A 14,041-nucleotide genomic window follows, 5' to 3' on the forward strand; every position below is an offset into this window, starting at 1 on the left:
GAGGAGCTTGGGGCCAGTGGGGGCCGGTGCGGGGGCACCAGGCCGGGTGGGTGGTCGTGGCCGGGCCTCGCGGGGGCCCCACGCTGGCTTCACGCGGGGAGGCCGGACCCGAGCCCTTCCCCACAGCAGTGAAGGCGGCGGGCGGATTCCACCGGTGAGTAATAAATTGGTTTCACAAGACACCAAAGTGCTGCCCCACTTTGTCGCCCAGCTCGGGGGAGGTGGGAGCCACGGAAGGCGCGGGGAGCAGGCCGCCAGCTCCGTCAGTTCAGTGCGTTCCCAGCTGCTGGAGAGGAGTTCCCTGCTATTCTCGAAGCTGCACTTGGCACTCTGGCCCGCCAGAGAGTGTTCCAGACCCGTGTCCCCTCCTGGACGTCACCCTCCCAGACGGAGGTCACGGGATGGGCCTGGATTCGGGCAGGCGGGCTCCGGGGCAGCTCCTGCTTCTGGATCCACTGGGCAGAGGCTGTGGGGGGCCCCATACGGGCCTTGGCCCTGGCGCTCGGGTGCCCAGAGAACTGTAGCCCCACTGGGTGACGCCCTTTGGAGCACATAGGGTGAAATAAGGAGAGGACAGTTGTGCATTGCAGAAACACTTGTCCCTCTGTGATGTGACCTCCTTCCGCGAGGCCACTGCGCCTGGGATGAATTCCGAGGTCCTTAGGGGTCCACCTATGACCCGGCCTTGTCTCCGTCCCCTTCACAGGGTCACCTTTGGCACTGGCCGCTGACCACGCCATGAACACACAGCCCCACGCCCCGGCCAGCGCTGTCGGCTGTCCCTCCTCCTCCCCGTCCGCCCTGTCCCTGAAGTGGCCTGGGGAGGAGCTCACTGTGACCCCATGCCCACCACCGTCCTGGGGGCCATGGCACACGCAGGAGAGGCAGCCGGCCACCGAGGCCCTGCGTGCTGGTGGCACTGGATTCTCCATCGATTCTGGTGCTTTTTGTGCTGCTGGCTGTGGCTGCCCGTCTCCCGCCCTGCTGCCCGTGGGCCAGGTGGAAGGCACCAGCAGACACCTGCCCGTGGACACCTGCCCCTCTCCAGGCCTGGAGGGGGGCCAGCTCCCATGACTGGGCTTCTGTCTGCTTCTGGAACACATTTACATGGCCTGGACGGGCCGCCTCAAAAACCTCCTCGGTGCCACGGAGAGGGCAGCTCTGTGAGGTCTCGAGTCGCTCTGGGTGTGGGAACTAGAACCAAGGCCCCGAGGTTGGGGAGCAGGTTTGCACGTGTGGGGAGAGTGACAGTGGGACTCTGGGTGGCCGTGTTTGCAGGTGTGAGGGAAGAGCCCCTGTCCCTCGGCAGCTCCCCGAGCGGCACTGGCAGGGTCCCTGGTTGGACCCTGGAGGCCTGAGGCCCTGCTTGTCTGAGGGCCTCCGTCCCATGCTCTCCCTAAGCTCCTGTTCCACCGCGACCTGGGCTGGACTACAGAAGCTGCCGTCCCGCAGGGGAGCAGAGATGCACAAGCGGGTTCTGATCCACCAGGTCAGAGGCTGGGATGGGAGCAGCTGACGTGAGGCCGGGCCACCACCCGGTTCCCAGAGCCACCCAGTGGGGGCTCTGGGAGGTCTGCTGAACGAACAAGGGAGTGAAGGGGGTTCCCTGTGGGGGGTAGGGGGCACCTGCTGCTGCCCAGAGGTCCTGGGAGGCCATGGAGGGGAGGGTCTTGGCCACCAGCGTGGGACCAGCCGCAAGCCAGGGATGAAAGCACGGTTGCCCAGCAGGGGCGTGGCCTGAAGCCTCCCCCAGGCCTGGGGTTTAGGGGAAGCCCAGCAGGCAGACTGTCCCCACTGTCTATCCTCTGACACAGAAGGAAACCCGTTGATGGGGACAGAGGCAGGAAGCCTGAGACCCGTGGCGCTGGTTTCCTTCTCTACTGTCTCACGCCGCCAGGCCCCGGGGTATTTTACTCTGATTGAGGGTGAAGGCAAGTATGTATGCCCCGTCCTGGAGTCAGGAGGTGCAGATGAGACTTCCCCAGGTTTGCCCAACAAGAAACAGGACCGCTCCAGGATTGGTACCTGGACGGGCTGGTGACGCGAGTCCTGTCCCTCCCCGATTCCGGGCAGGCTGGCGGGTTGGACCCCCTCACCCCTCCTAACGCTCACCATGTGGACCCCACAGCACCCACTCCCTCTGCCCCTCAGGAGCCCCGAGCAGCAGGACCCCTTCCTGTTGCAGGTACGGGAGTGGGCCTAGAGAGCCAGGGGGCCGCACGCCGCTGGTGTCAGAGCTGGTTGGTCCCCAGCATGTGTAGGAGCAGCCACGACACCTGACACCTGTCTCACCACGTGGGAGCTTCTCTGAGGCTGCCCCAGGGACTCCGCCGATGCAGGAAAATATTTGAAGTTATCTTTGACTTTTATGGTCCCTTTTTTTTTTTTCCTATTAAGATGCTTAGAGCCGTAAGTGTCGTCATAAGGAGCTCATTTATCTTGACGGAAGCGTGGCTATAAACTATGTGGTGCTCGTGAAAGAGCCACTGAGATGATTGTTTCTGCTGCTATCGATAAATTCTGACGCGGAGCAGAAAGGTCAGCCCCTGCCAGATAAAACGTCTTTTCAGCTTGTTAATTAAAGCTTTATAAGGACGTGGAATAACGCAGTCTGGGAGCAGACCTGGAGAGAAGCGAGTAGATGGGACTTGGAGGAGCCTGAAGCCTGCCTGGCACAGGAGGGGAAACAGACGGTGGTGGTGGTGGCAGGTGACTTGGGCGTTCCGGGACCAAACCCACCATTCCTGGAAGCAAGAGTTAGAGGGACCGGGCCTGGCGGCCTGGGACTTCAGGTTTTGTTTTTGTTTTTTTTTTTTTTTAAGATTTTATTTATTTATTCATGAGAGACACAGAGAGAGGCAGAGACACGGGCAGAGGGAGAAGCAGGCTCCATGCAGGGAGCCCGATGTGGGACTTGATCCCAGGACCCTGGGATCACACCCTGGGCCAAAAACAGATGCTCAGCTGCGGAGCCCCCCAGGTGTCCAGGTATTTTCAACTTTTTGAGAGACGGCCAAGCTGTTGGTCCGTGTTGTTTTACCATTTTATGTCCCCAGGAGCAGCGGGTGAGCTGCTCTCTGTGGTCACCAGCTCTGGATTTCAAGTGGAACCAGCGCAGTAGTAGGTGGGCAGGGGCAGGGGTAGTACCTGAGTGTGTGGTTGATTCACATTCCCCTAATAACTAACGCTCTGTAGCATCTCTTCAGGGGCTTATTTGCCATTTGTGTATCGTCTTTAGTCAAGTCTCTGTTCAAATCTCGTGTTCAGTTGTGTTAACTGAGCGGTTCTCCGACGATTGCGGTTTGAGAGTCCTCTAGAGAGTCGGGATGCCAGTCTTTTATCAGACGGGTGACTTGCAAGTGTGTGTTCCCAGTCTGGGGCTTTTCACTGTGTTCACACTTAAGCTTCAGGAGCTTTTAAATTCTTTTGTAGTCCCGTGTGTTCATCTGTCCTCATATGGATCAGGTTTTGCTGGTGTTATATCTAAGGCTCTTTGCCTAACCTAGGGTCCCAGAGATTTTTCTCCTGTGGGTTTTTTTCTCTAGTTTGCTGGTTTTTGGCTTTATGTTTGTTGTTTTTAAAAACAACTGTGCAAGGTATGGATTAACATTCATTTTTGTTGGTTTTCAGTAGACGGGTATCGATATTTAAAAAAAAAAAAAAACAACTTACTTGTAAAAAGGAAGCCGAGCTGCTACGGGGCTAAGTATCTTCTGAACAGTGCCATCCTTTCTTTCTCTGGTTTCCAAAATTTCCTGCATGACGGGAACATGCTTTTGTGGTCGTGAACTCCTGATGGAGAAAGAGAAGAGCTGAGTTTGCTGCGTCTGGGGTGAGAGCTGCGCACCTGCCGGGCAGCCCTGGTGGCCTCAGTGCAAATGTCCCCGGTCCCGGCTCAGCGTCCCCTCCTGTCTTCCAGGCTTTGGGAGCCATCACTGCAGTGCCTGTCACGGGTCCTCAGGTCAGCTCCTTGCAGAGGTTGGCCGGGCAAGGAGCGGCGGTGCTACCTCAGGTAAGCAGCTCGTGGGTGGGCCCGGGGGATCTGTCTGTCCCCAGCACCTCAAGTGCTGCAGGTTTAGGTGGGCCCTAGCCATGGTGGGCAAGAACCCGTTGGGTGCATCCCTTCCCCCTCCTGCCTCCTCTGCCCGTCAGAAGAAGAGTCAGACATTCCAAGTGAACCCAGTTTTTACAACGAGGAGTTGGAAAATCATCTCAGTGGGTCAGGACTAGGATTTCTTTTTCTTTAGCGGAATCAACAAAGCTGGACTAGAATAGAACAGAAAATAATCAAGATGCACCATCAACGTTGTTTCTTGAATAACTCGTTTGTGGACTGGGTCATGAGGTAGTAAAGATTTTGAACCAGGGGTCACAGTCCAAACAGCGCACAGACCCTCTGCACAAGATGATTCATTTGGGGAGGCAGCAAGATACTAAGCCATGCTCCCTGGGTTCAGTCCCCGGCCTCTTGACCTTCCTGGGCCAAGGCTCCTCTCCTGCAGAGGGGCTGGCGCAGGTGCCTCCTCGGTGGCTGTGAGGATGAATCACATGGCACAGAGCCTTTACAGCCATGCCTGGTGCAAAGCAAACGCCTACTGGTAGCTCACCAGCACTCAGCCTTGTTGAGCGAGTGTTGGGTACGCCCTGCCCTGCTGGCTTCAGAGGCAGAGGCAGAGGCAGCTTGTAACCGATGCCCCGTGCTGGAGGATGATGAAGGACAGCTCCTGTCCTGTGCAGCCTTTTCCGGCTGCCCACTTGTGCTGACTCCCAACAGGGCCCCAGAAGGGAGAGAGCATGGAGGGCAGGAAAGGGCCCCCGAGGTTCCTGTGGGAGGAGGACATCCGGCCTGGGTCTGCACGCATCTCCTCTCCAGGTGGCACCGGCTGAAAGTCATGAGCTCGGGGTTCTCCCGAGTAGGTTTTCTCTGGGTTGGAGCCTCACCTGTTCAGAGCCCAGGCCCTGCAGTCTGGGCACGGCTCACCCACATCCAGAGTTGGGATTCTGTGGTGTTGCCCGGCCAGTGTGAACCAGAGCACGTGGGCAGACCCTGAGTGACCCGGAAGGAGCCCACAGCACAGTGCAGCCTCCCTTGACCTGAACTGGACATCACAGCTTGGCTGCGCACTGACCACTGCTCGCCCCACCTGCCCCCACCCTGCCTCTGCAGCAGCAGAGCGCAACTGTCCCCACACTGGTGGCCATCCCAGGCTCCCACATTCAGAATTGGTGTTTGTGGGAGGCTCTGACCCTGACCCCACATGCCAAGGACACAGAGCAGGACAGGATCATACAACTCGGCGTGGGGAGGGGAGGACACAGTTGAGGCCGGCTCCATGGTGGACACTGGTGAGGAGCGGACAGACATGATGCCAGCTTGACTGAGGGGCACGCTGCCCCCAGCTGACCTGCTCCAGGTCACAGAGCCCTGTGGGAGCCACCCCGAACCCCTCTTTCCACCATGGTCACTGGCGATGGATGGGGGTGATCGGTGGGCCCACAGCGCACTACCAGCTTGCACTAACTCTAGGCAGGCTGTGGAAGCCCCAAGTGCAAGTCCCGCTTCCCCACCAGCGACAGCCAGGGCGTTGTTTTCCTCCTCGGGTACATCTCTTCCTCTCCAGGCCTCAATTTGCTCATCTGTGGGATAGGCCGATATACCCGCTTCACGGTGCAGTCACCGTGGGGCTCAAATAAAGTAAGACCCGGGCCAGTCCACTCCGTCTCCTTGTCCCTGAGAAGGTGGCACTAGCGCAGATCTCACGGGCTTGGCGCGAGATTCATTTCTGGCTGCAGGAATGCTGGGAGGCTGGTGACAGCTGACAGTGGAGATGCACGCAGCCGTTTGTGGGTTCTCTCGACCCCTAGTGCACAGAGGGGGTGTGTGCCCGAGACCGCACAGGTCCTGGGGCAGGGGCGAGGGCAGGATCCACCAGCCGTCCGAGCCCTGGCCACAACCCCGTCATAGCTGCCTGCACCTGCTGTAACTCGTTGCGTGTGGGTCTCTCAGAGTGACAGGCCATCTCTGGCTCACAGCACGATGGTTTCCACGGGAGCCCCACCCAGATGGAGGGGCCCCCAGGACCCCTCCCGGTTCCTCCCCAATGACAGCGCTCTGCGGACTTGTGACATCAGAGGGAGCTCACTGCTCTGTGACTGGAGTCAGAGGACACCTGACCGGTCCACGTGCAGCTTTCCCATCGCCCTCCTTCTCTGTTCTTCCATCTCATCTGAGATGAGCGGGAAGGGGCTTGACCCAGAGTTGAGCCCATGGCCTCTCCCCTGCTGTCCCCTCACCTCTAACATGCGAGGCATCGGTGCCCGGGCTGGGCACGCTGCCCCTCCCCCCCACCGCCTGGTTGTGTGTCTGTCTGACTGTGCACCTCTCCCTCCCTCCCCAGGTTAGGCCAAAGACTCTGATTCCAGACAGCCTCCCCGTCACCCCGGGCCGAGACCGGCCACCCAAGCAGCCCCCAACGTTCCAGAAGGCCACCGTGGTCAGTATCAAGAACCCCAGCCCAGCCCTCCCCACCGCCAACAACACCGTGAGCCATGTGCCAGCGCCCGGCAGCCAGCCCCAGGCCCTCGCTGAGCCCGCCGCCATCGCCTCTCCCCTGAGCAGTGCCGGGGTGGCTTATGCCATCATCTCCACCGCCCCCAGCAATGCCGCCATCGCCCCCAGCACCGCCGTGTCTGTGGTCAGCGACAGCGTCAAGGTCCAGCCCCTCCTCATCAGTGCCGACAAGAAGGTGGGTGCGTGGATGCACTCGCGGGGCGGGGGTGGGGGACGGTGGCCCGAACAGAGCGCATGAGTGCGTGGCAGGAGGACCGAGGAGCCTCTGGAATGAATGGGGTGCAGACCCAGGAACGACTGAGCAGTCGCTGCCCAGGGGTGACCCGCAGTCGGAGGGCTGGTGGGCTGAGCGGGGAGGTGAGTGAATCGGCAGGTGAACGGGTGTGTGACGGAGGGAACACGTGGCTGTGTTCATACCAGTGGAAAAAAGAATGGGTGGTCAGTGAGTGCATGACCTTGTTCTGGAATAATTAACCAGTGAAGATGGGTGGCCGGGTGAATGCCCGGAGGAGGCCAGGCCTGGCGGTCGGTCTCTGGCTGGGGTAGTTGGGTAGTTGAGGCCTTTGGTGGGTGCCAGGTGCCCGAATGGAAAATCTGTGATTTCTGGCCACTGAGATTTCACATGGAAACTGAGCTCAGTGGTGACGGTGAGGCCTGAGCTTTCGGGGCTTCTTCTCTGTAGCCTCCTTTCCTCTGTCTCCATTTTGGGGCCTGCCAGGCCGCCCCTCTCTTTGTGGCCAGCGTCCCTCCTGATTTCCAGCCTCCAAGCTGGTGCTCCACTTTCGAGCCCCTGGATGTTACTGCCCACGGTGTTTTTCTGGGAGTATTGTGCTTCTGGGCCTTTCCACCCATGTTCAGTAGCCCCAGGGATTCTCAGTTACCATAGGATGTGCTCGGATGGGGTGACCTGTACCTCAGGAGCATGCCCGGTCCCCAGAGGGCCCTCAGCAGGTGCTTGGGGGATGCATGTACCCCTTTCCCTGCAAGCTCGCCAGCATTCAGTGCTATCACTTTCAACACTTTTTGCTCATTTAATCGGTTGAAGCAGATGCTTGCTGTTCAAAGTTGAATTCCTCTGGTTATTATGAAGCTTGAATGTTTTTCCCCCATACTTTTCAAGAATTCTGTCTCCTTCTGTGTGACTCGTTTGAGGATATTTTTTGCCCTGTTTTCTACTGGGGATCTTAATGTTTTTCTTCCCATGAATATAAAGAGGGGCATTTTTTTTCCATCCAGAGAATTCTGGGGTTTTAAAATTGTGATACAAAGGCGAACAAAGAGCCCTCCCTTAAGCCGGCAGCAAAACAGATGCATTTTTTCTTCCTGTTTAGGAGCTTCAAATTCACAAGACAGTCACGTTCTTAGGGGGGAAAGAAAATACAAGTTCCAATTATTCCTGGCTTGGGCGAGACCCTGGCTGACTGCTCCTGGTGAATTCCTTCCCCTGGATTCATGAAAGATAATGATTCCTTCCCAATCCCTCGCCCCCAAAATTAATAAAGTAGTTGAGCCACCGATGGAGGGAAGTCCGGCCCAGGGAGGGGCTGGGCTGCATGCATTGCTTTTGGACCTCTCAGCCTCAGACCCTTCGATCAAACCAGATGAGAGCTGGGAACCCCGAAGACAGCTGGCTGAAGTGGGGCCACTCTGACCGGGTAGCCCTACCACCCCCACCTCCCCACCCCAGGCCAGGTTTGAGGGTCTCAGACACGATGGCCTGGGCGCCCGAGGGGCAGGCTGGGGAGGGGACAGGCTGGGCAGGCACTCAGACAGAGCCCTCATGACCCCAAGTGGCAAATCTGAGCCCTCTTGGCCTCAGTTTACCTGCACTTGAGCTAGAGATAAAGAAACCAACTTCTTTTGAGTCTTCACTTCCCGGATCTTCGTGACCTCCCTGGAGGTAGGATTGCAAGGAAGCTGAGGCTCAGGGAGGCAAAGTGACCTCCCTGAGCTGTGACAGTAGCACAAGATTGAGCCAAGGCCCCTCTGGTTCCTAAACCGGACTCAGTCTCACGCAGACCCTCGTGTAAAGAACTATCTGGAGGCACACGCCCGGGGTGCAGGCACCCCGAGGACTAGAGGGCTTGGTGCCAGCCTCCTCACACCTCTGTGATCCCACCTTCCGAGGCCCCCACCCCTCTGGCCCTCCTAGCTCCCTTCTCCCTCCCCAGCTGCCACCCCTCACCCTCACCCTCAGTGCCGTATCTTCCAGGTCATCATCATCCAGCCTCAAGTACAGACACAGCCGGAGAGCACGGGGGAGTTGCGGCCGCCCACGGAAGAGCCATCTCAGGGAGCTCAGGCGACCAAAAAGAAGAAGGAGGACTGGCCCCCGAGCCAGGAGAACCCCGAGGTAGGGTGGCTGGGACCTGGGGGTCACCGTAGGAAGCGGGGACAACGGTGCAGGGCACAGCTGCCCTGTTCAGTGGGAGCTCCTGGTGGGGGGGACTTGCTCAGGGAGCCTCGGATCCCCAGCCCTGCACCTCACAGATTTGCTCACAACATGCAGGGGTTAGCCCAGCTTCTAGAACCAGGAGCCTGGCTTTGCATCACGTGTGGCCACATTACTAGCAGTTTCTATGTCTGTAATAGGAGTGGTAATTCTTCCTTCCTCGTGGTGTGGTGGGGAGGATCCCATGGGTCAGGGTCTCCCCTGTCAGGGGACAGCACATGGCCCTGCCCCTTCTCCCTGCCCGTGGCCACTCATGAGCAGCTGAGGGTGGGGAGAGCAGGACCTCAAATGCCTTGGAAGTCAGAGGCAGTCAAGGCTGACACGGGAGATGCAGCTGACTCCTGAAAGTACCTGTAGAACTTTCAAGAAATTGCATATTAGTACCACCTCCTCCATCTCCAATGATGGTGGCGGGACAGATAGGTCCTCGTGGCGCCATCCTAGTCGGCGACCGCTCTCGTGTTCCTGCTTGGAGCCTCTGCATCCTACGCCAGAGTCAACCCTTTGGGCCTTTCTCCCTGCAGCTGCCATCACCCGGCCCCCTTTTCTGTCCCTACCAAATTCTTATTCATCCCACAGTAAGATTCATTTCAGGCATCCTCTCCTCCAGGCAGCCTTCCCTGACCACCTCACCTCGGTGGGCAGAAGAGGCCCCTGTGTGGACTCCCGGGGCTCTTGATGATTCTTTTTATCAACATGCTGTCATTATGGAAAGAAGTCAGTCTTTCATCCATTCATCCCTTCATTGATTCGTCAGACGTGTCATAGAGTTTGCTCCGCGCCAGGCTCCGTGCTGAGGGTAGGGACCCTGAGGTGGGATGGGTGGAGTCCTGGCCCGAGGGACACTCACTGCTCCTGGCATGACCACTAAGACTTCAGCTTTGGTGAAAAAAAAATCCCAAGCGTCCTCAGAGAACTACAAAATCAGAGCTCTGGGAGGTGCAGGGAGAAGGAGAGAGCGTGTTTGCACCTGGAAGGACAGGGACGGGGGGCGGGGGGTCAGCAGGGTCAGGGAGAGGTGGGGCCGGGGCGGAGGCGGGAGGGATGGCGTGGGCACAGAGGGCACTGCCTGGGCAATCACATGCATGCCAGCTGGTCTGCTTGGAGCGCGGGTAGCTCGTATGCATGAGAAATTCTGAACACAGAGTCAGAGAGGCATCGGGACCTGACCCTGGAGGACCTGCATGCTGGCTGCCGGGGGCGGGGGGGGGGGGGATCTTTATTCCTTGGGCAGTGGAGAACCATGGAATATCTTTGAGCAGGAGAGTGACTTGACTATTGTCCTTTGACGTGTCCAAAAAGCCTGCGGAGATTCTGAGTCCCTGAGGCTGAAATGGAACCAAGTCTGGGCTGTGGCCCCAGGCACCATTCCTTGGGGTGGTGTGAGCCCTGCTGTGTGCATGCTGGGCCCCGGGCCGGCTCGCAGCCCGAGGCTCCCACATGCACACCCCTCTGTCCTCCCATGGGGTCACGTTGCACCCAGTGCAATCTCCAAGGTTTTCTGGGTGAATTCTCTGTGTTCTCTCAAAGTACATCGAAGCCAGTTATTGTGCATTTATACAATTAGTATAATTACATTTAACTACATAATTAGTGTAAATACGTGTAATGACTTAAATAGAACTTGTAATTAGAACATGTCCTGGTGTAAAAATCCTTATTAAACTTTCTTTTTAAAGAGGTCTGGGAGCAGTTGTGTGGTGCAGACACGGGGCTTTGTGGCAGCCTTTGAACCTGTTCACGAAGAGCCCAAGTTAGGAGCACTTGAGGCCTGAGCAGCCACTGGCCCAGAAACTTCATCAGATGGGACAGTTGGTGGCTCCCGGGGCAGTGTGTGCAAGCCCTGCACGCCACAGCTGGGAGCTCGAGCAGCCCCTGATGGGCCAGCCTGGTGGTGGAAAGGAACATCGAGTTTACCAGCACCCCAGGATGACTCCAAGGCTCTGTCCACTCTTCCCTGTTTCGAGGCCCGTGGCTGCCTTTAGGACAGAACTGTGGCCTTTTCTGTGCCACCCGTAGTCCTGGCCTCGGGCAGCATCTCACGGAGATTGGCCCTCAGATCAGCATGTGCCTTGCAGGGGGGCAGCCAGAGCAGGGATCCTGGCCCCATGAAAACCCTGATGGCAGCCCCAGGCCCAGTCACCTCTCTGGAAAAGACTTGTGCACACAGATGCTCCTTCCTCCACACCATCCCTGTTACCATGTCCCTGTTCCTGCCCCATCCCTCCCCAGACTTAGGGCTCCCCATGCCCAGATGGAATCCTCCCCGTTTATTCTCCCGGCAGTTAGAAGGATGTTTCTAAAATTCAGAAATAACCAAGTCACACCCCCCCCCCCATTCTCAAATCCATCATGGGCAGCTCTGGGTTCTGACTCAGAGGCAGCCTTCTCCTGCAAACCCACAGCAGCAACAAATAAAATGTAGGAATCTAATGGAAAATGAGTTTGCTTCTTGGCGAGTCAGATACACCAGGTGGTGTGGTCTCAAAAAGTAAACTTTATTTGCAGCAAATAAAGAGATCCAAGAGAGGGTGAATGGGTACCTTTTATTTAGGGTTAGGATGAATATTTAGATGGGGAAGCCTTGTCATCATATGTACATAGAGGAGGGCATAAGATCTTGCATGTGTGTTAAGGAAACACTCTGTACATACATTGCATGTTATGTAAATGGGGCTGAGGCTCCTCCATGAGCAGAGATTTCAGTACTGCAAAAATTTTAGTACCTTAATGGAGTACAGTCACTCATGGTCCATCTGCACAGGCATGAGCCAGGTTTAGGTCAGATGGTCCAGGTAGTCTGGGCAGTGGCCATCCCCTGAGGGCTGGTTTCGGGTTTCCTTTGCCTGAGTTAAGAGGTAAGTCAGAAAGGAATGCTTAAGGAAAAATGTAGGACAGAGGTAGGACAGAGGTTATGAGTACAGGTAAGTGGAGTCAAGGTCAGGTCTTGGGGTCTAGCTGGTGACAAGAAGAGACAACAGAGATGCAGCTGTGCATTGCTGTGTCCCAGAAACACCAGTTGTAAGCAGAACTGATGCTCAGGCCACCGGGCCCCGGGGCCACAGTCGGGTACGGGTGACCAGGAGAGGGGGCGACTCACACATGGCAGTAGGTCCCCAGAGTTCTCCAAGACAGAAAGGAGCCAGGTTGAGCCTGAGGCCACAGCTGCCCCCAGAGAAGGGGCCAAGGCCGAGGTGATGGTAGTCCTCCCCCAAAGAGAGGTGAGCAGGAGGCAGAGAAAACAAAAATGCAAAATAAGGAGAAGAAGGAGTCGTACCCAAAAAGACCCTGTGGACATAATTCTGGAATCCATGAAGCAGCCCCCACTAAGGCTGACAGAGTCAGCATCTGGAGCTTGCATTTATTCAAGATGAAGTTAATCTTGTGGCATACTGTAGCAACGACTTGTATGTTTAGGATACTCAGGCAAGTTTTTGCATTTTTTTACCATAAAATAAAGAATACTCACTAGATTAAAAAAGAAAAATCAACATGTTACTATAAATTCAAAGAAAGAGAACAGTAAAATCACCACCACTAAAGAAGAAGCTCCTAAGGCTTAGGGAGGAGATGGCTAAATGGCCACCAAACCAGAGAGAATGAAGTGTGAGCTGGAAAAAGGGAAAAGCAGTAAAACCATCGTGAAAATAATTAACGGAATTGGATGAGCTCAGGGGACCCTAGACACAGCAGAAGACACAGTAAGGGGCAGAAGAGGCAAAAGTGAGCAAAGTGCACCCAAGTAAAAAAGGAAGAATGAAGGGCCTCTGGGTGGCTCAGCAGTTGAGCATCTGCCTTCGGCTCAGGTCACCATCCGAAGGTCCGGGGATCAAGTCCCGCATCGGGCTCGCTGCAGGGAGCCTGCTTCTCCCTCTGCCTGTGTCTCTGCCTCTCTCTTTCTCTCTCATGAATAAGTAAAGTAAAATCTTTAAAAATAAAAATTTAAAAAGGAAGAATGAGTTTTTAAACATTGAAGAGTGATCTCTACAATGACAAGCAAAGAGGACACAGTAGATGTATAAGTATAGGCTTCCAGAAGGGATCCCAGAGTAGAGGAAGTGACACTTCCCATAAGACCTGTGGTGATATGGGTTTGGCTATACCGTGTAGGCAGTTGGCTCCCATTTCTGTCCCCAAGTGAATGTGGGGTCACGTTACCTCCTGTGGAGGAAGGGGGAGACTGGATGGAGGGCCAGGAGGCGGGAGCTTGGTCTCCATGCTGCTGATATTTGCCCAGCCCAGTCTTTTCCAGGTGGAGCCAGCAAGGAAGGGAAGGTGTCAATACTGGGGGGTAGGGGGTCCCTAGAGTCCCTGCCACCGTGCATTCAGCCCCAGGGCCCAGAAGCAGTGCTGAAGCCAGGTGGCCCCAAACCACAGCCTGGACCACTATTGGCTGAATCTACTGGACCCCAGAATGCCCTTTGTGGCAGCTCCATGGCCACATTAATTGTTAGTCTTGCATTCATGTGAGCACACACCTTCCAGGAGAGAATTTATGGATCACACATTCCATGGTGTGGTCATGCTTCTCGACTTTTTTTTTTAAGTAATTCAAGAAAGTTTACTAAAATTGAAGACAACTTATGTGCATGTTGCATGGACTGTGTCCCTGGTACCAGGCACCAGGGAAAACGAACATGTGCGCCAGGGGAGAACGGTCAACACTGCCACAAAACCCAGCACGACCACTGGCCTGCAACAGAAATGGAAGGATCTGGAAGACATCCAGGCAAAAGCAATCACATCATGAGGGCAAACAGCCTGCCTTCTGGCTTTTCCACCCAGCATTCAAATCCAGAATACAGTAGAACCACATCTACAAGCTCCTGAGAAAACAAAGGAAGAGCCAAGGCTTTTATGTCCAGCCAAGCTGGCCTTTGGACTGAAAGGCTCCACATAGGAGGTTTCAGTTCTGCCCAAGAGCTGGAGAAATGCTGCTCCATGGGCCTGGCTCAACCTCAGTTGGCTGAGTGACAGCTGGGGATCTCTGGGAACAGCCCTGGGGTGGCAGCTCAGTG

The 14,041-nt window shown here is 56.2% G+C and overlaps 1 protein-coding gene across 3 annotated transcripts in view; it reads left to right on the forward strand.

Annotated features, from left to right (window-relative positions):
- PHF21B (PHD finger protein 21B) overlaps positions 1 to 14,041 on the forward strand; it is an 84,292-nt gene that overhangs the window by 56,156 nt on the left and 14,095 nt on the right. For all 3 annotated transcript variants that reach the window (XM_025456732.3, XM_025456748.3, XM_025456738.3), the window contains 3 exons: positions 3,920 to 4,012; positions 6,399 to 6,746; positions 8,784 to 8,924. In XM_025456732.3, coding sequence (XP_025312517.1) covers positions 3,920 to 4,012; positions 6,399 to 6,746; positions 8,784 to 8,924 — 582 coding nt within the window. The remainder of the gene's footprint in view (positions 1 to 3,919; positions 4,013 to 6,398; positions 6,747 to 8,783; positions 8,925 to 14,041) is intronic.

This window comes from Canis lupus, chromosome 10, assembly GCF_003254725.2.
Source record: "Canis lupus dingo isolate Sandy chromosome 10, ASM325472v2, whole genome shotgun sequence".
NCBI lineage: Eukaryota > Metazoa > Chordata > Mammalia > Carnivora > Canidae > Canis > Canis lupus.